The sequence below is a fragment of the Aulonocara sp. 'chitande type north' Nkhata Bay genome, linkage group LG1, assembly GCF_057382095.1.
Source record: "Aulonocara sp. 'chitande type north' Nkhata Bay isolate Kocher_YH1m ecotype deep benthic linkage group LG1, A_spYH_male_GT1.1, whole genome shotgun sequence".
In the NCBI taxonomy this organism is placed as follows: Eukaryota; Metazoa; Chordata; class Actinopteri; order Cichliformes; family Cichlidae; genus Aulonocara; species Aulonocara sp. 'chitande type north' Nkhata Bay.
In genome coordinates this window covers 8,221,823-8,247,645 of record NC_141344.1, presented here as the reverse complement: position 1 = coordinate 8,247,645, position 25,823 = coordinate 8,221,823, and the positions used below count along the sequence as shown (strand labels likewise).

Genomic DNA, 25,823 nt, shown 5'->3' with positions numbered 1-25,823 from the left:
AAACTGTTTTTTTAAATATCCTGCTGCATTTTGTATAAGTTCAAACTCAAGTTAAAAAACAACAACACTAAAGCTATTCTGTTATACCTGTATACAAAAAATACACTGAACCCGAAATATTTCATAGTTCAGCAATACTAATCAATCTAATAAACTTAAACCTACTCCATCCTCCCTATTCTGGTATTTTAAAGAGTAAGCAACCTAACTAATAGGGTTGCAAACTCCCAGCAAAAATTAAATAGATTCAACATCTTTCTTCAACAGAACTGCAGACTGCACAGATTGTACCTTCCCAAAGGAAAAAGTACTTACTAGGGTATATTAGACTTAACAGTTACTATATACAGTAATGGATTTTACATCAGATTAAAACTTTGGGTGTAAGATTCAGATAATTAATTATTAAAAACTAGATATTTTAAATGAGAATAAGAAAGAAAAGTATGTCTTTGTGCCCCCCCCATTTTCCCTGTTCATGCCCTATCGGCCCCCCTGGCTAAACTTTGCTAGATCTGCCCCTGCACAGTTAGCAGCCATCAGATAGAAAGGGATCCTGGTGTAGAAAGTAATATTAAATAAATTCTAACAACAGCTTCTCAAGCTTAAACGTGCTGCTGTTGTTCAGCCGCTGGTTTCCTCTTTCTGGCGCAAAGTGGGCGATAAACAAACAAGCAAGACGGACTCGCAACAGAAAAGCCGATCAGCTGATCATTAATCAGTTTCACATTGAAGTAGCAGCAGGAGAGGGAGGGTGAGAGAAGAGGTAGTCGCTCCATATATCGGTTGTTAAGGTAAACGCTGGAATGCTTTACAAACATTCAGAGATGAACTTACACACTTGCTTTACTTCTCTCTGGGATCACTTTCTTGGAGATGAAATGCTCAACCAGACCACCTACAGGTTGCATGCCACAGCCGCTCTATCACGTGATGCATACTGCTCCAACGTGCTAAGGTTATGAGCCGAGTTATGCCATGTTGCAAGTTTTGTGAGGTGCTTTTTTGATATTTAATGGATCGATTACATTTTTTATTTCTCTCCGATATCCGATCCAGTAATTTAGGTCAGTATCGGACCGATACCTAATATCAGATCGGTCCATCCCTAGTGGAGACTGCACTGTACTTTGAGAAACTGTTTAAAATGGTTAACCTTTTTAAAACAAATTTTAAACATTTGGATTATTACCTTTTACAATGGTAATAAAGTTACCAAGAATCTTTGTGAAGAACCATCTGCAATTACTATGTCTAAAACACCAGCACATCAAGTGATGTTGAACTTGTTTCAGCTTAATGGTGTAATGTCACACTGTATACACTGAGTGGATGTAAGTTTTTAAAGTACCTTAGCAAATCATTCATAACTATTCATATTCTGTAATTATTCTTACAGCAGTAACCTTTAGGAAATGAGGGTTAGAAATACCCTAAGTTCAAAGAACAGAACACTTCTGAAAAGATTAACAAATAATGCTGCCCCCTGGTGGTGATAGTTTGAGTTCGCAGTTTAGAATTTTAAAACATACCTTTCCATGCTTTGCTGGTGGTCCAACAAGCATAATTTACGAAAGAAAATGTCCTACAATAAAGAGTCATTTGTTCAAACATCACTGGGTTTTGTAGTAAGAATTAAAAGGCAGACAGGCATTGAATTCAACATTTTTATTTTGCAAATCTTCTCCTTTTCCCCCCTTTTACACCAATGAACCTCAAAATGAGACTTCTCCACAATCAAAAATCCAAGGCATATTTTAAAACGTGAACTGATGAGTCATGATCACATTTTAGTCTCCGCTACAATGAAAACAATGAACGGTGAGAATACACAAGAGGCTGTAGTCACTGTGACCTTTGTAATCCTGAGTGGTCACTTTGATATTGTGAATATTTATTTTTCTGCAATTCACTCACTCTAAACAAATTCCCTGATTCCTTCTTATTGTTTTTGGCAAAATACCTATTGCCATGTTCTAACAAAACATGACAAATCAGCAAATGCACAAAAAGAAATGTGTATGGACACCGAAGATGAAGTACAAAAAACAAGGAACAGTTATTTACAAATGTAACAAGTTAACTGAGTACATAAAGTGTAAAACTGCAAAGCCTTCATATTTATACCCTTACATTTCAACTATATTTGTTTGATGCAAAAAAACGTTCATAAAACCAGTCTTATGAGCTTTTGAAAAACTGTTATTGCTCCATTTCAAAAGTGCACAGCTTCAGTTTTGAAAATAAAATACAGACTTTTTTGTTCAGGTACAGTTAATATTTTGCTGAAATGTTAGCTTTAATAGAAATTTTTCATGATGACCAAGAGCAAGTCAGTTAGAGAGGTAATTTAACTGCAAGTGCCAAAAAGGAAAAAAGTTATGCAAATAGTAATAACAACAACAACAACGCCACAATAAATAGCAGTAATACTTGGAAAATCAAAGTGGTAGAAAACTACTATGAACTAAAGACACCAACTAGTGTAGAAAGAGTGCTACCACAATATCAACGAAAATATAAACTTCTGTTTTTCCACCTTTTTAAGAAGTTATTCCTGAGATGTGTTCAAAAAAAATAAAAATAAAAATATAGATTCTGTATAATATCACATTTTCAATCGAACATGCTACACAATTTATATGACAAAGAGCACCCTTTTCAGTAAAAAAACAAAAAACAATACAACATATGGAAATACAATGGGCACAGACCTAAACTGTGGAAGATGAATGGCAGTTTTGACTGGCAGTCAGCTTTAGGTTGAGCGCCACTCCAGGTCCGGGAGTCATGATCTGACTCCACATGTAATTTAAAGAAGGAAATAGGAACTGTGTATTTGCTACTTTGACTGGTCACAAGGTCAGAGGTCAAAGATACTCACAGTGGTCAGCATTTTGTAAACATATTCACATCACCACAGAGCCCTTATCAGAACGCACAAAGAACAGGAAACCTCTCCCCTTCCAAAACAAGGTGTCACACACAGCGTAACACACAGTTTATTCTTTCCAATGATGCTTCCAAAAGTATCAATAAGTGTCATACACATTGCAACACAGTTTTGCTTGGGGCATGTTGTTGCTTGTCTGCACACTCAAATGACCCATTCACTCCAAGCACCAATAAGTATAGACTCTGTTATACTGAGTGCAGAGGGATGACGAATTTGCATCCAAAAGGTGAGTGGTAGTTGATTCCAACTTCTTGGTAAACCATCTTAGGGAGGCCAATATCACAGAGGTAGACTCTGCTGTCTTTGTCTGCTAAAGGCAGTGGAAGTCCTAAAGAGAGGGTCCACTTTGCGTCCACACTCTGAGGCTGCTCACTGACTGGGGGATCAATACTTAGGACTGGAGCACGGTTCTTGTTGGCCCAGTCAGCAACAGATTGGTACCAGGACTGCTCTTTCAGCAGTGGATTCTCATGGCAGTCCAAGCAGTTGATGACGAGATCGACTGGGCTCATGGGCAAGTCTGGGACACAGCCAAAGAGGGAGAATGTTTTTTTAGTTGTATTGCAAAATCATAACACAGAAAAAAAATATATTAGTGCATGTGATCCCATTACAAACAGTACATTGAGACACTACAGGAATTGAAAGTGCCAACACATGTGGCACTTTCAATTCCTGTAGCAAGGAGTGAAATTATCACCCCTTTCAAAAAGATGTTGGTGCATCTCACCATTTAGCTTTTAATCCAGAGGGGTATACTACAGAGCTCAACCTATATATTAAGTATTCATTGATGTATTATGTTGGTACTTATAAACACCCGATAAAAGAAAATGTAAAAAGTTAAGAGACAGGAGACACACCCTTTTACCACATTATGAGTCAAATAGTTCATCCACCAGAGGACATTCTGCAGCTTGCCTGTTGGCAACATGTTTGGATTGCTATAAACACAACAACCAGCTGATCCGAGCAGAGTTGGGCAGAGCATAAATGAGTAATCCACGATTTGTTATGACAACAAAACAAGAATATTTTTAAACTGCAGTGTCACATTATCTTAGTAAGGACTCATAAATAACCTATACATAACAACTGTTAAGGAAATGTGTTTATGCTTTATGTGTGTGGAAGAAAAAACAAAAAGACAAAACACACACACAAAAAGGGGGGTGGGGATAAAAAGTCTCTCCCTCCCTCCCTGCAAGACTTCCAGCTGTCTTCAAGATAACACTGATCAAAATAACAGTAAATAATTATAAACCAAGAGTGGATTATCTTGTATTAATTTAGACTAACTAAAACTTTGCAGAGATAAAACCAGTGTTTTGATTTATAAGTTTACGTCCAAGATATCAGTATGAGCTCCAAGCACAAGAGTCAGGAGTGTCTTAAATGGTGCACCTCCACTAGAGGGCAACATTTGCCTATGATAGTCAGTTACAACTGGGCAAGGTTAACACAGTGCCCCACTTTTCTAGCAACATTGTTGAGACCTGTGTAGGCTACAGTGTGAATACAAAATACTTTAATACTAATACTGGTGGAGTTTTACCTTTGACGCTGGAGACCTGCTTTCCGCTTGTCTTGCTGAAGAGGTTGACCTCACTGGTGACCGACTCTTGCATCTTGACAAAATTAGGCAGGAACAAGATCACCTCCACTTCATGGTTGGCTAAGTGCCTACCACAGCTGATGCCTTGGGCTCCCTGAACATGGGGACCACACAGAAGGACTACGGTGGGTCTCTGGTGGACATTTTTTGGTGTGAGCCTATGAATATTTGAAAAAAGAAAGATTTCTCCATAAAAATCACAGGCAATGACAAGCCCATGAATTACTTTGCGATCAAACTGGCAATGCAAGTCTAAACCCCATCTCAAGGATTTTGTGGGAAGTCAAACACTCATTAAATTTCTGTAGAAAAGAAAAACTGAACCCCACCAAAGGTTTGTTAATTTTGATTATGGGAATTATGACAATGGTACTTGACTAAAGCATGTGAGCTATACTAAGTATTTTATTTATAATTACATTTTTAAAATATCCCAACCTTGATAAATCTTAAATAAAGTCTTCTATATTTACAAGGTTTAATATTAAACTGAACAGAAGAATTGAGTGCCTGCTGGTTTTCACTGAAATAGTTGTGATTTTGCACTACAACACAAAATTAAACCTGATCTGAGTGCACTGTACTTCCAATTTAAATCTGACTCATGCAAGTATTGCAGTGCAAAGTAGATGAAAGGACTGAGGCAATAAACCAGTTTTGTTATGAGCTACTGTGTTGTGTTTCTTTGATGTTAAATAAGCCTCTGCCACACTTAAAAGTACATGTAAATAATACCGAACAGGGTTTGCTTTGGTCTTTTAGGATGTTATTTAATCTTAATGTAGAATGTAGTGTCTTCCTAAAACAATAAGCCTTGTTTTTCAGACAAGGATGTTTAACACACTGTTGTACATTCTTTTTCTTATAATACAAACCACTAACAGTAGCTAGCCATGAGACTGGGAAGTCTAAGGTGCTACTGAAGCTAGGACTGGTACTCCTTACCTGTTCGGTCCACCTAACAATGTGAGAGCCATCTGACTGGAACAAACACCGACTGCTTCTAGCCTGCGCTCAAGAGAAAGACCCCAGCGCTCTGCAGCTGCTAGGAGTTGTTTATGAAGCTCATAGGGCACGGTGGGAACCACCAGACCTGTGTCTGCAAAAAGAAAACGTGAGATAGAGACTGTGTTAATGTGTTTTCATTTCAGCACCAGTTTTAGTTACATTCTAGAAGCAAAACATTTAATAAAACTGAAGCCATTTAGCCATTAATCTCCATCAAAATGGCTTTAGAAACAAAAGTAGAAGCAAAGTCAAATCTAATAATAGGACTTTGGTGATAAGGACATATTAGTCTACAGATAAACACATTCCCAGGTTTTCCGGCGGACAGTAGTCGGGTTGCATTGAATCAGAAAGTAATTCAAATAACTGGATCGCAAAAAAAAAAAATAAATAAATAAATAAATAACAGTAGGGCTGTTTGATATAACGATATATATCTGATGACGATATAAAGAAATCTATCGTTTCATTTTACGCTATCGTTTGTTTCGTGGTGTCGCAAAATAAACTGTTTACGGCAATATTTTTTCATCGTTTTGATGGTCACTGTAGTGGCTATATTCATTTCTTAAAGTTCTCTCTTTCTCTTATATTTAATATAACCACACTATGGACGGACAAGCACCTGTTGTTATGCATTGTCCTTAGCAACAACGACGGTAAAACCATCGCGTGTCCGCTTGTTTATTTTCCACATAAACCTTTCACAATAAAGCTCAAGATCCTGTTGAGACTTTTCAAAATAAACTGAATCACGTGAAAGAGTATGCAGAGTGTTTACGGATGAGAAGCCAAAAAGAGCCGCCAGGTGCTAAAAAATAAGCCTTCGACTCAAACGTTAGAACAGGCTTTTCCCCGCAGCACCCTGTGTAATAAATACTCACAAAGAAAACGGCGGCCGTTAAAACTTATGTCTAAAAATGTATAATTTCGTATATCGTTAAAACACTCGACTCCAGGTACACGACGCCCAGCTGGAAACACGTCACGCAAGTCGAGCTGCCCGAGATTCACAGAATTTACAGAAAATGTTACATTTTTGTGATTTATATCGTTATCGGGACGATACATGTCTTATATCGGGGATATGAGCTTTTGGTCATATCGCACAGCCCTAAATAACAGTAATAATAATTTTTGCTTGACATCATGCAAACTCAAGCATTTCATGAACATTTGCGACAACAAATAAACCTGCAATAGAAACGTATCTGGGAGCATGTGTGCGAATAAAAAGTGCGGCAATATGAAGCTCATGCAGCCCTCAGCTTCTAAACAAAAAGACTGATAGCACAACAGCAGCAGTGAAGATGATGCTGCCATAGTTTAATGTGGAGTCAGTCCACACACACAGACACAGAGAAGAGCATTGGGGGAGCAGTTACCGAGGTGGTGAACTTAGGTGGAAACTAGGGATGGACCGATCGGTCCGATACTGACCTAAATTACTGGATCGGATATCTGAGAGAAATAAAAAAATGTAATCCGATCCATTAAATATCAAAAAAAGCACCTCACAAAACTTGCAACATGGCATAACTCCGCTCATAAACGAAGCACGTCGGAGCAGTATGCGTCATGTGATAGAGCGGCTGTGGCGTGTGAGACTTCTCTGCGGTCTGGTAAAGCATTTGGAGCCTTGCTACAAAACCGGCATTTCATTTCATTTCAAAGTTATCCCAGAGAGAAGTAAAGCAAGCAAGTGTGTAAGTTCATCTCTGAATGTTAGTAAAGCATTCCCACGTTAAGCTTAACAACCGATATATGGAGCTTAATAGTTCTACTAAGTACTCTTTAAAATACCAGAATAGGGAGGATGGAGGATTTAAGTTTATTAGATTGATCAGTATTGCTGAACTATGAAATATTTTGGGTGCAGTGTATTTTTTGCATGAAGGTATAACAGAATAGCTTTAGTGTTTTTTTTGTTGGTTTTTTTTTGTTTTTTTAAACTTGAGTATGAACTTATACAAAATGCAGCAAGATATTAAAAAAAAATGTTTTATTGATTTAAAAAAATACACTATATCGGATTCATCGGAGTCAGTATCGGCAGATATTCAAATTTATGATATCGTATCGGACATAAAAAAAAGTGGTATCGTGCCATCTCTAGTGGAAACAAATCATTTTTCTAGCATGTTTTGTTTCCACTTGTTACTGTAATCACCAATAAAAATTTTACTAGGAAAAAGTGTGGTTCATCAAATGACGTGCTTAACAAGCTCTGACATGATCAAAAGTGAACTTGTAGCTGCTTCTGTCCACGGTCGTTTGCTTTACACAGCAAAAGCTGCAGACGTTAAAATATGACAATGAACTGTTATGAACTTCGTCTGACACCATGTTTAAAATAGGCAGATTGCTGAAGGCTGATGATAGCCATCCCACGTTCTATCGTTGTGATACCTGCAACAAGGAGAGGTGAGTCTAAAGGTGAGCATGGGGTATAGTAAAACATGTTTATTTTGAAGGTTTAGGTAAAATCATTTTTCAGATTTAGTCAATTTTAAAAATAATATATAAATAAAACTGTATTATACATTTAAAAATATACACAAGGAAGCTTTCTTGCAGGGCAGCACAAGAAAGACATACATGCTTTTAACTGACATTACTTTACGTGAGATTTTTTTTATTTTTGGATTTCATTTTAATATGCCATGCATTTTTGAGAAATCTATGCAGTTAAACTATTAAAACATGAATTTTTAAAATAGAAATTAATGAGACTTTTATTTTGAAAGTCCTGTGTTTTTTGTTTTTAATATTTATTATTGCTCATTAGTAAGACTCTTAATTAATAAGAGACTAATGACTCTTCTTGTCATTGTTTGTTCTAGTATAAAGTGATCACAGTTTTTTGTCCTTGTCACATGATCTGTAAATAGTATCTCTATGTTTTTACTAGCTTGTGTTTAACACCAACCTGCCAGAGGGTCTGGAGATGGAAATTAGCCCAAGGCTATAATCTGGCATATTTACATTTGTTAAACTGTTCATTAATATGTATTGCCCCTCTTTCTAAATAAAATAAATAAATACATAAAGACAAAAGAATGTCTTACCTAATTGCTTGATTAATCGGTTGAATAATCAATAACATACTGGATTAGGGCTAGGGCTGCAGCTAACTGTGAGTAAACTATTGGGGAAAAGTTGTTCTTCCTCTATCTGACCTGATCTTGCTCCCATCACAAGATTCTCCATTTCCCTTCTTGTTTGTCACTGCTGTCTGAGCAAACAAAGGAAAGATTGGCAGCCTTTAGAAAAGATGGCAAACATGAGGCAGTCAGAGTGATAACGCCTATTCCCCACAGGCCCTGAACTCACACGCACCATCACATGGTTTCTGACCAATTCCCAGCTCTTAGCTGCGGGACAGGACTGCACTGCACTGGACCCCCCACACTGGCTGCTTCTCAGTCAAAACATGCAGCGGGTTCGCGTGACAAAAAAGGGGGGCAAACATCACACAAATATGAACACCTGCACCTGTATCCCAACATCTTGTGGTGAGAAACTGGGGAGGGCTAAAGTAAGATGGATGATGGTGGTGATTGGGCCAAAAAGTGAGTCCATTCATCTTCTTAAAAACACACCGTTACCCATGACCAGATGAACCATCAGACAAAGTATTTAACCCAAAAACATTATGCATGCACTATACACTTTTAGGTAAGATTTGCCACCTTTTGACTTCAGGAACCTTTAAGAACTGTGTGAAGCACTCTCCAAATCGTTTTGGAGGCTTCAGCTACTGGACTGTTCTGTCTAACCTAATGACTCTTACTTTGGACTTCTTAAAAAATTCTGTTTTTAATTAGCTAACTATAGGAGCCAAAAACAATCATTTTAAGAGCACCGTTAAGAAAAAAGTAAATCATTGTTACAAACTCTTAATACACATTTAATTAATTACTACAAAAGTAGCTTTTGGTTCACAAGTCAACTTTTCATAAGAAGTCCTATTTCAAGAAAAATTCTTAAATCCCTTTTTAAATTGCATCCTTCATACTATGTAACCAAACACAATTGTTCTTGTGTATTTCCTTGAATTACTGTAATGTATATCTGCAGTTTGTTTTTCTTTTTTTAAAAATCACTGTACAAACTAAATTGTGTGGAAAGCTTCATAGAGGGTGTGCTAATCCCTAGCTATCCATTGCCTGTGGCACATTATAAGGGTAATAAGAGTCAAGCTGGGGGAACTGTGCGGCTCAGGGTCCCTTTGATAAATAAAGCTACTGGGAGGCAGTTAAGTCCTTAATGGCCTCTTACACATCTCCAGCCTGGCAGCTGAGAAGTTGGTGGCCTCACTGGTGTGCACAGAACTTACACTGACACAAAGAGATGCAAGCACGTGCACACACACACACAAACACAGACCCCACATCACACTCATATACACCCACGACTTTGCACCCAGACATGCAACACTCAATGACACACACATTCTACACACACACACACACACACACACACACACACACACACACACACACACACACACACACACACCCTCATACACAAGATAATTGCATATAAACACAGAGTCTCATGCCGTGCCTGACCGAAATTCTTGCTTATCTTTAGGTCGGCCCTGTTCCCCTCCCACTATTCTTTATTGATACCACACAAAGACTGCTAATATGTTTCAGTGGGCAACAAAAATCTAGAGCATGCCAATCCTCCTGTGAGCGATAAGCACAGGAAAGTCAACTGGTTCTTGTCATGCAAGTGCTGCCTTAAGTGCCAAGCTCAGAGGAAGTGGGTGTTGCATTAGTATGCACTAATTGCTTTTAAACCAACCCATCAGGTGCGCTTCGTAACTCTGCTGCTTAAGTTTCTGCAACCAAAACGCCCCACCTTTCTCTCGCTCTCACATATGCATACAATTCACACACACTCTCAGTGCAGTATTAAAAACAGACTAGCTAAACTGGGTAGCTGTGAGTATACAGCAGCGCTAAAATAAACTGAGCTGGAAGTTATCCTTCAAGCGTGACAAGGAAACTGGCAAGACTGAAAGCAATACGCGCTGGTTGGATACGAGCCATGTGTGACTAAGGCTTGCACTGGGGTAGGGAGGGAAAGCAGCCCATTTCATTCACTTCTGTTCCACTTTAAGAGTTGCAGAGGTAGCAAGAAGAAAATAAAACTAACATTAAAATTTGAAATATTACCTTTTAGTAATTTAGTGGTTCAAACAGCTTAATATTGGAGCGCCACAGAGGTTTTTGAGTCTCAGTCTTCCTTATTGTTTTTACCTTTTCTAGGCACTATTAGTGCACATAATAACAAGGTTAATATATGTGCAAGTAACTCCTATGAGCTCAAGCTCATGCTATACATTGCTCTAAACAACCAGGTCAGAGTTGTTAAAAATGGGTTGTAACGATTCAAAATATGCTTCCATCTATGCCAACAAAGTGATGCAGCACGAATAGTTAAAGTAAAAGAAGCTCATATTTAAATCATTGCAAAATGTTTTCTAATTTGGGTTGCCTGACCTGAAGTTTCACTACAGTAGGGAAGAGAACAGCACAACTACAGAGGCTGCAACCTTCACAACAATGACTTATAGAAACAGAATCTTAAATCCCCATGTCTGCTTGTTATGTCAACCTAACCAACAGCTGGGCACTTTGTTTTACTTTCTGTGTTCTTGCACTGTGGTTTTATCTGTTTACTGGCAAAGTTTCCAGGTCAAGAGCACTGCGGTTTTTTCCTGCTTCAGAGGTGCTGTTTATGTAAGGCTGTACGGCGGCATACTAATTACAGTGTGCAGAGGACAGGGATTATGATGACAGCCCTGGGAAGCAAATCTGTCTGCACGGTAAGAAAGGAGGCTCTGCTTGGAAGCTATCTGCAGAATGGTTGGCAGCTGCTTATACTGAGCTCTCCTGAGTCACCACATAAAACTGTCGATCTGGGATAAAAACACCAATGTCACACACACCCGTCACCCTTGTACTAATATCTAGTCTTGCTCATCTTCAGAAATTTACATAGAACCATGCATCCTGAGGAAACAATTTAAATTTGAATCATTTGGTGTCAACATTATGTGACAATGCAGGGTTCAACACCTGACATTATCCAACGGTCAGCAAAATATGCAAATTACATTTGACCACAGAGACAACTAAGAAGCATACTTTGACCAAGAAAAATGTTTTAAAAAAAGCACCTCATTTTAGGGTCTGCCTGTGGCAGGACTAATTTATTCTTCAGTTAATTCCGTATCAGACCACATCAGTAAAGTTTAAAAACAGGCCACTCTTTGTGCTACAGCCATTACTGCTCACCTGACAACAATCACATCTTTGACTTCAGGGCCTGTTAGCCATTACCTATCTTGTGTCCGTGTTAACCAATTACATAATATTCCTAGATTGAGCCAGTTTGAGAAAGGAGAGGGCCATCATTTCTATAGGCTTATGCCACAAGAGGTTGCAGAAGTTGCATCAAATGGCAAACAGTTTAAAAAAAAAAAAAAAAAAAAAAAAAAGGGGAAATGGCCTGTATCTGTGTTGAATAAAAGAGACACTATTAAAAGCTCATTTAATATCAATTGTAATAGAGACTATGTCACCATTTGACAAAAGCCATAACCCTTTCGCCAACTGTGCTTGTCAAAACAGTGCTGTTATATAACCAGAGTGTACACCTAGCCAAGGTTGAAACAGTGGGAGAAAAAACTACTCTGTCCAAAACAAACGAAACTAAAGACACACTTAAAAATGTCCTGTATATTTAATGTTCACCATCTTACATAAACTTAAATAAGAATACTTCCCACGATGCACAAAGTATTAATGAAGGTGAGTCAAACTGTGTGGTAGCAAGATTAATTTTGTTCTTTTATCAAATATAGAAAACCAGTCAGAAAAGGCCTTGCATTTACATACTTCATTCTTATCCACTATTTATTTCTGTGAGGTGTGATCACAGAAAGAGATAAAATAAACAATAAAACAATAAAATTTGCCTGTTACTCATTCAACATGACATCCGAGTGAAGCTGATATTTTTCAGATGTTACCTCAAAGTCCTTTTATGACCAATTAGAGAACAAAATCACAACTCTTTAAAAGTGACCTGAATTTTGCGTGGAATATTGCTAGTTATTATAGCTGGGTATCCAGCTAAAAAGAAACAGATTTCTACAGTTTTCAGGTGTAGTCCACAGTTACATAATTGTGTAAAGAAAGGATCTTTTTTGTTTTTTTCTTTTTTAAATATTCACAGCGTAGTCTAGCATGGATCACTCAGAGTTTGACTACTGTTTGAATGTCCTGAAGGGTCTGGCCAAATGATCTGAACTAGGCTGTCTTGCAGGGCAGAGTACAACTGACTCACCGTTGGCTCCACTTGCAGCTTTGGCTTCTCTGCAACTTTGTCTACTTTTAATTAAAATGAAGTTAAATATTTTGAAACACTGGACCACAAATGGTCATACACAAATGTGTCCTTGCCACAAAAAATTTGTGTGTGCATCTTCTTCTTACCCGTACAGTATTCCTTGCCCCCATGCTGGGGCACAGTTATCTGTCTGTATGTGACCGGTTTCACCTCCAGAATATTCTCATCATGGCGATAGGACTGGGTCTTCTGCTCAGCCTGTGTATTGTGATGTTGTAACTTGTTGCTGTTGCTACTGGCCCCATCAATCTGGGAAAAAACAGCAGCCTTGTCGAACAGAGCCAGGTTTCCCTCAAAATCAAAGTCAGTGTCCAGATTCTCATCAGTCCCATCACCAAAGCATTCATCATTCTTTGATCTCTGCCCTCCAGCCCCTCCATTCCTCACATTGCTTCTCCTGGGTGTGGACTGTGTCGTCCCTCTGCTGTTTGATGAACCTGGAGACAATGGAAAACACAAACTGAGGATTGCTCACATAAAACAGGATTTGGTGTTGGACAATGCTGGCAAAGATTTAATCAGAACATTATCAGGGGTAGGTGCACAAATGGGACCTCATGATCCCTGAGGAAAAGAGTATATGTGCCATTGCAAACGATTCAAAACTTGTTATGGATTTAAATACCCAAGCATGCAAACATTTGAAAAAAAGAAAGATTACACTCAATCATCAGAGGTGGTCTGTATGAAGTTAATAGTATATCATGTTAGCATTTTGAGCAGATCCTTTACTCTTACTCAAGGAGGAAAAACAATAGAGTTACGCCACTACATTTAAATAAATTAAATAAAGTAGCAATGCTTGTCTTTTTCCATACATTTATATACTAGCCATTAAGATGTTCATAGTTTGCTGATGCTAGGCCTGCTGGCATAGTAATATTCCACTACAGCCACACGCCCTCATTACTCTGTTCATAGCTGAATAATGGTTAAGGCGAAAACAGGAGGATCAGATGATACAAAGCAAAGTGTGCCGACTGCTTACGTTCTGTCTTATTGTAAAGAGCCAAAAAATATAATACAGTCTGTTACCGAGTTTGTAAAAAGAAAACTTATTCTAGACTTTTAGTTGGAGTAGAGCAGGGGTTCACATTGATGTGAACCTGGGGCACTTGCAAAGTGCTCTGAGATTACTTATGTTTTCAACTGGTAACAATAAAAAACTGAACTGAAATGAAAATGTTGACCGTCTCTACTATATTTGGCAGTAATGTGGTCCTGGCATGTGTCACATGTTAGATCCAGTTGTGAATTTTCAAGACAAGCTGACAAAAGGAGTGTGTTCATTTAGGTTCATTTTTGTAAGCTAAGCCTGAGCATGTGTCAAATGATGCCAGTCTTTTACACACATAAAATGACACAGCAATGTGTTTTGTTTTGGTTTTTTATTAAAAAAAAAAAAAAAAAAAAGAGGAAAAAAAAAAGTTGGTCACCATTTCTTAGCTTTGTTGAAACCCCCCCCCCACCAAAAAAACCCCAAATAGATATATGCATAAAAATAGATTTAAAAGTATTCTTAATTTATAAAAAAAACAAACAAACAAAAAAAACAAAACAAAACACCTAGTGTACCTCAAATTGAACAAAATATTACAATAAAAATCTGGGAATTATAGTGTAATTAATCTCTACTATGGTGTCATTTAGAATCTAAAGAACAAATTAATCATATAGAACTTCCCGTCTGAATCCCCAGGATTAAACCCCATCAGCTGCAGGTTCGGAGCGGGGAGCCAAAGGCTCTGCTCTAAGCTGGCACACGCCTTTTTTTTCCTTGAAACACAGATTATTTTAAATATATATATTTAATCTGTCAGACCCCACTTATATCCTAATCATCTCTAAATGAAGCTAGGAGCTGTCATACTATATTGAAAGCCATTGTGTTATAAACCGTGTAATCCATACACAAGTTCCTGCACTCAGCAGTTTCAAATTCGGACTGGGAGGTTGCAGCCCTTTTATCTTGGATAGCTGTTACTGCAGACTCTTATCGTCTCACGGATAGTTACGATAGCTCAATGAGAACAAAACACTGCTAACACTTAAAAGGTCCAATGGCTGAATGAGCGGTGCTTGATAAAGTTTATGTACATGTAAGCACCAAAAAAGAAAAAAAAAGAAAACAAAACAAAAAACAAAACAAAATGAACCAAGGGGAAAAAAAAAAAAAAAAAAAAAAAAAAGCAAACTGGAAAAACCTGGCCTTCAACCCCAACTATCTAGAGCTCTCTCACGCTAACAAGGAGACACACTCACACGCTACTGTCAGTGTGACAGCTAAGGTACTCTGGCTTCTCTCACGCTATATGCTGGAAAGCATATTGTCATCGTACACTTTGCTTGACACAAATTTGCCAGCAAAACTAATTTGACACCGCTGTAGCTCTATTCAGCAGTGAATTGGTGCCCAAACATGCAATTACTTTTTACATCACAATATTTTTTTTTTTTAAAGAAACTCATATATATATATATATATATATATATATATATATATATAAATAAATAAAAGCTAGCGTCTTATTAGAGCAAGCCAACAATGTCATTATTTACAAGGAAGTGTTTTGTCATGCTATGAATCAAAAATCTGAATGAACTTGGCAAAGCTCCAAGTTAAACAGGCTAATGAATAACAAGTAGACAGACAGTGAACCTTACTGATTTGAGTTTAGACAGTGCGCCCCAGGGTGGCCTCTGTCAGTGCGCCCCAGGGTGGCTGTGGCTACAATGTAGCTTGCCATCACCAGTGTGTGAATGTGTGCGTGAATGGGTGGATGACTGGATATGTAAAGCGCTTTGGGGTCCTTAGGGACTAGAAAAGCGCTATATAAATACAGGCCATTTACCATTTACCAAACTTCCCACAACAGATACAACTACAGAGGCCTGGAATGTTCTTAACTGAAATGTGAGTTTAGGTAAGAACACAGTGTTCAAACTGTGAAAGCGTTTCATAAAACAATACATTTTATTATTTTTAGAGATCTTTGTGGTTTTCATTAAATTGGTCCTTGCACTACTCAATATCTGGTTTCATCAGTTATCATCAGTGATTAGAAGAAAAACAAACAAAAAAACCCCCAAACAATCCCTACGACGTAAATGTGACTAAAATAAATAAATAAAACAAAAAAATTAAAAACAAAACAACCACATTAAACAGACACCAGTAAATACATTTGAAAATGCAAAGCTTAGAAGTGCCATGAAAACTTGTTGGTGAGGAGCAAAATCAAAATCAATCAAAAATGGAAGAGCTGCTGATGATTGTGGTGAAGCACATGCACACTGATAATCAAAAGGCAAAGTCAAATAAAATGACCTACTTACATACTTACAATAGACTCTCGAAGTCTATTATAACGGCAGCATTTTCCGATTAAAGGAAGTGTGTGAGGTTACTTAAAGAACAAGGATGTTCGTGATGGCATGGAAAACACAATAGGAAGGCAACAATGGTGGTACGCAGGGCAGTACAAGTGTTTGATTAGATTTGCAACTAAAAATAAATGGTTGCAGATTTTAATATGCATTAAGGAGCACGTAGGCATTTGAGTCTCACACAGTGGGCAGCAAAGAGGCAGTAAAAACATTTCGTATTTGGCTTTTGGATTTATTTATTTATTATTTATTTTTTAACTATGATTTCACTCCATATAAGCAGCTCCTCCAAAAGACAAGTTGAATGAGATCTGTTTGGGGTTAATGAAATCAACTGTTCTTCTATACCCCTATGTATCCTCCTCTATATTCCCTTTGTGCTCTCCAAGAGAGATCATTAACAGATATTAAAAATAAAAAATAAATAAAAAAAATTCCTAGAATCTGTGATCTTATGTGTGCAACAGCCCACCCTGCCTTCCCGTCTTTGTGACTGGGGGCTTTTTGGGAGCATGGCATTGCGTGTGAAAGGACCAGCCCAGCCCAAGCCACTCAGCACGTTGGCCCTGTGCAATTTGGGCATTAGCTCCCTGGCCTCCAGCCTGAAAGCAAGAGATTAAAATAAAAACTCAAAGGTAAACATTGCTTCCACAATTGATATCGCTTTGGCGTTCCAAGCACACTGGGACAACATGGCTTCCTGTCGGGGAGGGGGTGTCGGTTTCCTGTGCTGGCCAGAAGCAAGTCAGGGAAATGAGATTGGGGGGGGAGAAAGAGTGAGAGAGAGAGCAGGGCACTAAGCACAAAAGCCTGGCTTTGCATAACCTTCTCTTTAGGAGCAGACACCAAGAGGGAGGGGTAATGTTTATTGATTTTAGTCACACACGTATTGTAAAGAGGAACTTTGGTACAAGTGTTTAGCACGCTATGGGAATCATAGTGGGGAGTTTTAGCGAGGCACTGTTTGGTCCCAGGCTCAGGTTTCTGAAGAGAAGGCAGCAACACGCACACAGGAACTGACAATGGATTAGCAATTTATGACTTATGACTTGAATCTATGACTTATTCATTTAATGAAACATGGAAAAGACCAGTTTTCTATTGTTCACGTTTCTATTTCGATGTTCAGGACGTAGTGTTTAATCACACTGGAGAACACTGGCAATTTTTTTTGACCCCTGACTCTTCCATTGTTTGGTGATCCTGAGTGTAAAACTGAACAGACTTTAAATGACTCCAGCAGAGGCCACAGAGCTGTCCAAGCAGATTTCCTCCTTATTTGCTGCTGACTAGAGGAAATACTGTTTTAACTTTTATCTAATCAGGAAGGTTGAGTAACACATTCTGATTTTTACAGCAATGTGCACAACTTGGGACAGGAAAATCTAAATATGTGCTTCAGTGTCAACATGCATCAGAGTTTGCATGTAAAAAAAAGGTTACGACTGACAATAATAATACCCCAAGATCTTGGTTTTATATTTAAAATGTCGATATGAGTTTAAAAACAAAAAACAAAAAAAACAAAAAAAACCTCTAAAATACAAAACAGAACTTTATCATTAAAGTTACAATAACAGCAACAAATTAATCAGTTAGTTCTGAAACTAACATCTGCGAAAGAGATGCATTGATCACAAACTGACCATCATACCAAATGAGATACCTGTATATTCCTCTATAGCAAAATCTACTGTGCAAGATAAACAAACAATTTAACAATATGCAACATAAAGATGGTAGAATCCATCTTTAATAGGGTTAGTCTACTAGGGTTAGTCTACTTTATCACCAGCTTCTTTTGACAAGAGATGCCCTTGGTAGCCTGAAATCATAATAAAAGCTTATTTAATCCTGTCAAGGACAAGGCTAGTGCATTCACTATTCTGATAGTGGGGATCTCATTGGAGCGTCACTTACCGTATTTTTCGGACCATAGGGCGCACTGGATTATAAGGCGCATTAAGCGAAACAAAACAGTCAGATAAGTCAAACTAGAGATGGCACGATACGACTTTTTTTATGTCCGATAACGATATCTTAAATTTGGATATTGGCTGATACCGATATGAATCCGATATAGTGTGTTTTTTAATCAATAAAACTGTTTTTTTAATATCTTGCTGCATTTTGTATAAGTTCATACTCAAGTTTAAAAAACAACAACAAAAAAACAAACAAACACTAAAGCTATTCTGTTATACCTGTATGCAAAACATACACTGCACCCAAAATATTTCATAGTTCAGCAATACTGATCAATCTAACAAACTTAAACCCACTCCATCCTCCCTATTCTGGTATTTTAAGCAACCACCTCATGCTCGTGATGCTTAATCGACATTTTACATCAGATTAAAACTTTGGGTGTAAAATTCAGATAATTATTTATTAAAAGCTAGACATTTTAAATGAGAATAAGAAAGAAAAGTATGTCTTTGTGCCCCCTTTTTCTGTTAATGCCCTATCGCCCCCCTGGCTAAACTTTGCTAGATCCGCCCCTGCACAGTTACCACCTGTCAGCTAAGTAGAAAAAGATCCTGGTGTAGAAAGTAATATTAAATAAATTCTAACAACAGATTATCAAGCTTAAACATGCTGCTGTTGTTCAGCCGCTGGTTTCCTCTTTCTGGCGCAAAGTGGGCGATAAACAAGAGAGACGGACTCGCGACAGAAAAGCTGATCAGCTGATTATTGATCAGTTTCATATTGAAGTAGCAGCAGGAGAGGGAGGGAGAGAGAAGAGGCAGTCGCTCCATATATCGGTTGTTAAGGTAAACGCAGGGATGCTTTACTAACATTCAGAGATGAACTTACACACTTGCTTTACTTCTCTCTGGGATAACTTTCTCGGAGATGAAATGCCGGTTTGGTAGCGAGGCTACAAATACTCAACCAGACCACTGACAGGTCTTGCACGCCACAGCCGCTCTATCACCATACTGCTCCGACGTGCTACGGTTATGAGCAAGTTACGCCATGTCTCAAGTTTTGTGAGGTGCTTTTTTGATATTTAATGGATCGGATTACATTTTTTATTTCTCTCCGATATCCGATCCATTAATTTAGGTCAGTATCAGACCGATACGTAATATCGGGAACCCTCATGTTAACTTTTATCGAGTGGAAAAAAGTTAGCGTTCATCCTCCAGCTTCACTGTTTATGTTATGCTTACATAGCTGTGTCGCTAGCGATCACGTAGCACATCATTATATACCAGCTGGTCCAACTTCAGTCACCATACAAAAGGTAACTGCTGTTTAGTTTTCTGTCTTCGTTTATGTTGGAAGTGATAGCAGAGCTGCACATTTTAATTTTTTCAGCAATCTTTCAGTCAGAACATGTTATATCATGTTTAGGTAGAAACTAGCAAAGCTAACTTCCTTTTAACTTCTAACTGTTAAATTTAACAAATTCTGTTTTAATGGATGCCGTGAGGTATAGGGACTTGTAAGATGTTGCTTTAGTTATGGTGACTGAAATGATAGTATTTTATTAGTTTGTTACTTAAGACTAATAAGCAGGTATCAGCATCTGTATATTGCACCTGTAGAGTTGATAGGGCTTGCCAGTGTTAGCTGGAAACTAATATGGTTCCTTCTTGCTCAAAAACAAAAAATATCAAGAATAGCCATTAAATTAAGTGGATGGGTGAGTAATATCACAGTGGTTATGTTAATCTTTTGCATGCAGTCTAAGGGCACATATCAACCCACAGCATAGGGCTGGGCGATATAACGAGTTTTTTAAAAATATCGATATATTTTTATACGAGATATAAGATGTGACAATATCCTTTATATCGATATATACGTTATAATTATAGTTGTGGAGCCACAAGTTTGCCTCTCTTTCGTCCACTTTTGTCTCTACGCAACGTTACTCCGCTTGCCTCTCCTTCACTGAACACAACTCCCCCTCCTCCCCCATAGCTTCACCTGCAGGCAGCAACAAGATGAACACGGCAAATCTCCGTTAACGAGTTACTGCGCATCGCTCCGTGCGTGGGGCTGGACGGCGTCAACGTGCTAACGAGCTAACCACGCTAACGAGCTAACGCCATGCAGCCCACAGGGGCTGCACAGCCTAAAATCCTTTCATTTTCTCAAAAGTTGACAGCGCGCCTTATGTATGAATTCTGGTTGTGCTTGATGACCGCGAACCGATTTTATTTGGAACACAGCGCTCAGCAATCTGTCAAAAAATGTTTTAGTACAACTTTGGTAAGCTACGGAGCTGCACCGCTTGATGGATTGTCGGAGCATTACGGCTACCGAGGAGCCTCGCGGATTGAGACGCACTGTGGTTCAACGTAATATTACCGCATTGTGTGTGTATAAGGACCATAAATGGCACCTGAAGCGAATTTCAAACTCCAGGCTGTCGGTCACGCAGTAGAAGTTGGGAACAGAGCAGCTGTGAAATCTTTGTTATTATGCTCAGCGTCTGTTAGTTTACATTTTGACTGCACAATTGTGAGCTTTTTGTTATGGACAAAAACAACATAGTTTTCTTTTATTTATGGAGCATTATTATTTAATAAGTGCTCAATTTATTTTTGAGTAGTTTTTTTCATGTACATCTGTGCTGTATGTTAATAAAAGTGCCTGTGTGACATCTGGGACACAGCTTTGACTAAGAACTCTCTTTTTGTTCTTACTTTATGGTTTTAAAAAAATATCGAGATATATATCTTATATCGCCATCCAGCTAAAAAATATCGAGATATATCAGCACAACAGTCACTCCCTACCTGTCCAACTCTCGAGCTTACCCGAAACAAAGCTCAAGTTCACGCATCACCATTTTGACAATGTGAAATCCAGGAGATTGTCTTTGATGTGTATAGAGTGTGCATTCCAAGCGTGACAGTTTGGCTGGGAGTGGTGTAACGCTGCACTACTTCAAACAAACCAACTAATTTCAAGTCTTTTTTCAAATCAGTCAAGGCACCTTGCAATTGCATCTCATAATAGCTGTATGCTTTTTAAAAAAATTCAATTATCATCCATTCACTTCCACTTATCCTTTTACAGGGTCGCGATCCCAGCTGTCTTAGGGTGAGAGGTCACCAGTCTGTCGCAGAACTAACATATAGACACAGACAACCATTCGCACTCATATTCACATCTATTTGCAATTTTAGAGTATCCAATTAACCTATCCCCACCAACTGCATGTCTTTGGACTGTGGGAGGAAGCTGGAGTATCCAGAGAGAACCTACGCAAACACCGGGAGAACATGCAAATTCCACACAGAAAGACCCCAGCCTGATGGTGGAATTGAACTCAGGACCTTCAACAGTGCTAATCACCATGCTGACATTCACTTCCACTTATCCTTATATTACTCAGTTCAAAATTCTGACGCGTCCTCCTTTACATTGAGCTGATCATACACTGGGTGATTTTTTTCAGTCGCGTTTGAGCTCCTACTCAAACTGTACGACTGAATTGCAGGGGTTAGAAGTTCGTAGCTCACGATATATGTTCTCACACTATATGGCCCGATCCGAGGGGCGACCAGGATTTCAAACAGGTTTGATTTTCTTGTGACCACACGATTGCTGACTGGGAGCTGGCTGTGAGGTGCTAATTGCTTCTTGTTATCTCTTGTATGCTAAGGCGAAAATCGGGCCGATCCCCAAAAGGGTCGCACGAGTGAAAAATAGTCTTAAAATGTGCGCAAAAATAGATAAATAAATAAAAAAATAAAAATTTAAAAAAAAAAAAATCGCACAGTGTATGCCCAGCTTTACATTACATCCAGCAATTTTATGCTAGTTTCTTGTTTCTATCAGATAAACATTTCCAAATCACTGGAAATCTGTGATTGATTGTTTGGTGAAAGCAAAGTGTGTATATCAAACTAGTGTTAGGTCAGGGTGGCATACAAAACTAGTCGTGATAACCAAACTCTTTGAGCTCCCTTCCAGTATCAAAGACAAATTGATACTGGAATACTTTTTAGTTTCAAAAAGTGATTTTTTGAAACTAAAAAGATGAATAAATAAAAGAGATAAATAGCAGTACAAGTAAAAACACAATACAAGTTAAAAACAGTAAGAATTTAAAAACTAAAAGCCATTGTATCAGGCTATTAATCATTTTATAGTTTAGATTTTATGTAACCAAAAATGATTTGCACTTCCTTTTTGTTATTTGGTGAAGAACATTTCGATTGTACAAACACAAACTCTGATGTTGAGTGATACTGCACTTTTGCCCATCTTCAGTGAGGCAACTTTCAGGCAATTAAAAGTGTGATTGGGAAATATGTGAAATTGCTGATTGTCAACAATTTCACATATTGCCCAATCCTATATTGTCAGTGAACAATATCAATTTCATTTTCTACTTAACAGAAGAGAACTCTATGGCCATTGCTGTGGTAAATTCCTGTTACGTATTTCATCACTCTCAACATTATTGCTGCACTCTGCAACAATAGCCCTCTGTGATTTGACAACTAGGAAACAAAGCTTCACAGTAAGCAATAAGCTGAAGTCTTAAAAACACAGGGATTTCCCCATTTTATAAAGATGTCAAACTGTCTCATTGTTCTGGAACAACTGTAAAATAATATGCCACCATTCTCGTATGATAATGCCTAACCACATGCTTTCCAAGCTGTGTTCAGTTGCTGTAGTTTGATTAGCACATCCTTTGTTGAGTCTAAAGGTCACTCGGTTATCTGTCATATCAGTGGTCAAGATGTTATATGAACGGATGCTTACAAGTACAGCATTTGTCTCATGTCATAGCAAAAAGGTTTCTGACATGTTTAAAAACATAAATTTGGCCTTTTCATTGGTACAAAACAGATTTTTTTCTTCCCTACAAGTCCAAAAAAAACAATACTTAAAAATGAAAAAAATGAATTTAGTAATTTTCACCATACATTTGAATTTTGTTATTACTTTCCAAACATTAGACTTTGCATCAAATAATAGGAATATAATTAGATAAGTAGAACATAGAACAAATTATTAAAGTGCTGCATTTTTGCCAAAGTCTAAGTTTGTGTGCACCTGCTTGAGTCTTACCCAAGAAGGGTATGGAAGGAAAAACAAAACAAAACACTAGCTTATTTTTGTTAACATGAACAGAGGTGAATTACACAAGTGACTATAAGGTACTGACCTTTAGTGTTAAAGTGCTTTATTCCTATATTAACTACCAATTAAATAAACAGCTAGATGATGAAATGTCAATTCTTTCAGGTCATGACCTACCTTTACGGGGGTTGCTGCTCAAACCGGAGCTGTTGCTTATTGCAAGAGAGTGATTTGTTTTGTTAGTCTGGCCATGGCGTCCTGTTGATATGTAGCTGGGTTCTGTTGCAGTGTCTTTCCCAGCGCTGGTCTTGTTGACTTTGTTCTGGATATCCAGAAACTTCAAGTCCTTGATATCCATAGCACTAAAAGGGACAAAAAAACAAAAACAAAACTAACATTACTTGGAATCCAAATGGTACTACGTTAATAATGAAATATCCATTCGTTACATTGCTGGGAAATAATTTTCAATCCAAAACCAGAAAAAGTGATATTAACGGAGTTCTTGACTGGTTCTAAAATTTTAAATTAATATATTTTGCCTAATTTTAAAGCTATTCATTCAACAAGCACTTACAGTCAATTCGTTTGTCATTCATAGAAAAATATGGAGTTTGGGATGACTATGTTTAAAATTTTCAATGAATACATGGTGATGCCAAACTTAATAAAAACTAAGTAATACTGGTACAGTTATGGAAAAAAATAAGTATATACCATTATTGACGTCATGACATTTGGATAAACAAAGACTTGATTTTCTCTCATACTGGGCCTATTATTACATCTTTTTGACTTTAGAAGCCACTATAAAACTCATTATCACAATACTGCTTGTTGAAACTGATGCTGTCAAACAATTTATGTCCACTGTTACGGTGGAAAAAAAGAACGCATTTCTGATTCGTCTAACCAGAAGTCAAAACAGGCCTTCACCTCTGGGTTTACTGGCAAGCAGTAGCTTGTGCTGATGTTTTCTGTGGTGAGCATGGATTCCTTGAATTTGAAAAATTTTCAGTCAACTCAAACTTCAGTTCACTGCAAAGAGTTCAATAATCATTCTTTACTTTTAATTGCTAAAACATGATCAAAGTTCAACATAACATGGGGATCTGTTGAATTATTAAGCAAGGTAGTACACTTGTTTAGTTTTGTATTAATTTCCAGATGCTTTTTATTTCAGCAAAATAAAAATGTGACATGTCAGTAGCACGCACTGAGGATTTTATACAAACACACACTATTTTCAAAGTTGTACTCATGCACTAAAGGGGAAGCTGAAGGGTCTTTAAAAACACACACACACACACACACACACACACACACACACCAAGGAGAATTACAAAACCTGGTCAAAGTTCTGAGCTCCCTGGTGTATTCTATGCATTACCTGAATGTGACCTCAGGAACAGGACACTTGACTCCATTGTGATAAGGATGTTTCAGGGAGATTGTTTGGCTGACTCGATCAACAGATGAAACCTCACCCTGATAAACTCCCAACGTTGCTCCACAGTCTATGGACACAACACTACCCACCCAGTCTGTGGCCATTCTCTTTACAATGATCCTGTTTTAAAAACAAAAACGGAAAAAGGGCTTTAGTGAGATAAGTGTTAGATAAATGTTTAACAGGCTAATTCAGTGTAACGAGTACATACGGTTTGCAGACTAATTTATTAAAAGTTGGCTAACTTGGGCCATTGTAGGCATGACCAGCAATTAGCCATCTGGCGTACAACTTGTTTTTTTGACCAGAGACCTTATAAGAAAAAGACTTTACACTAAGAGTCCTGAACGCTGAGTATAAACTTTGCGTTAGTAAAAGCGGCCGTGGAAGCTAAAAATCACAAGATAAAACTAGATTTTAATTAGCTTAACTAACCAGCACCTGTGTGGTTGTGGTGGGCGTATTACAAATCAGACGTTTCACAAGTAGGTGTAAATATTAGCAACCTACCGTTTTAGCAGGAAAGCCTTCGTTTGTCATGTTGTAATACTTAGTTATTTATTTAAAAATGACCAAAGCTGTTGCTGACATTCTTGTGAGGACAATATTTAAACAAAATTACGCAAATCTCAACATTTCGCCGTATACCAAGGAAGCTATGATAGCTAGCTCGGTAGCTAACATTAGCTTGTCTTCTGTCCCCTCTTTTTTCTTTCTTTGTTTTAATAAAAGCAGATTGCAGCAATTTTGAATTTGGTTTCTGTCGCCGTTGAGCTAAGAGCCTAAATCTACTGAATCTACAGTGGGTAGATTTACCTTAGCGAAAAGCTGTGGTGAAATGTCAAAGCAAGACAGAGCCCAGGCTGTTGTTTTTTTTTTGTGAGCGCTGTGTTCCGGGATACTACGTCACTTCCTTTATG

General features: G+C 37.9%; 1 protein-coding gene across 3 annotated transcripts; it reads right to left on the bottom strand.

Moving 5' to 3' along the window:
• Nucleotides 1-1,663: 1,663 nt before the first annotated feature.
• Nucleotides 1,664-25,823, bottom strand: LOC147338636 (enhancer of mRNA-decapping protein 3-like). Of its 3 annotated transcripts, XM_086314814.1 has the most exons (8): nucleotides 25,720-25,823; nucleotides 24,844-25,023; nucleotides 23,631-23,815; nucleotides 13,395-13,444; nucleotides 13,094-13,256; nucleotides 5,517-5,670; nucleotides 4,512-4,729; nucleotides 1,664-3,476 (listed from the first exon to the last, which is right to left on the bottom strand). In XM_086314814.1, exons 2-8 carry the CDS (start codon nucleotides 25,005-25,007, stop codon nucleotides 3,142-3,144), a joined length of 1,269 nt encoding a protein of 422 aa, XP_086170940.1. In that variant the 5' UTR covers nucleotides 25,008-25,023; nucleotides 25,720-25,823; the 3' UTR covers nucleotides 1,664-3,141. The 3 variants fall into 3 exon arrangements, with proteins under 3 accessions (XP_086170940.1, XP_086170768.1, XP_086170854.1); XM_086314642.1 differs by having other exon boundaries at nucleotides 13,094-13,444; XM_086314728.1 differs by lacking the exon at nucleotides 25,720-25,823 and adding an exon at nucleotides 25,414-25,656 and having other exon boundaries at nucleotides 13,094-13,444.

Excerpts from the sequence above, each read along its gene's own strand:
- LOC147338636 (XM_086314642.1), bottom strand. The coding sequence starts at position 25,007 with ATGGCCACAGACTGGGTGGGTAGTGTTGTGTCCATAGACTGTGGAGCA. Across the intron at positions 13,445-23,630 it reads GAGCAGCAACCCCCGTAAAG|GTTCATCAAACAGCAGAGGG; the intron begins GTAGGTCATGAC and ends CATTGTCTCCAG. Across the intron at positions 5,671-13,093 it reads GGGCAAGGAATACTGTACGG|ACACAGGTCTGGTGGTTCCC; the intron begins GTAAGAAGAAGA and ends TTCTTTTTGCAG.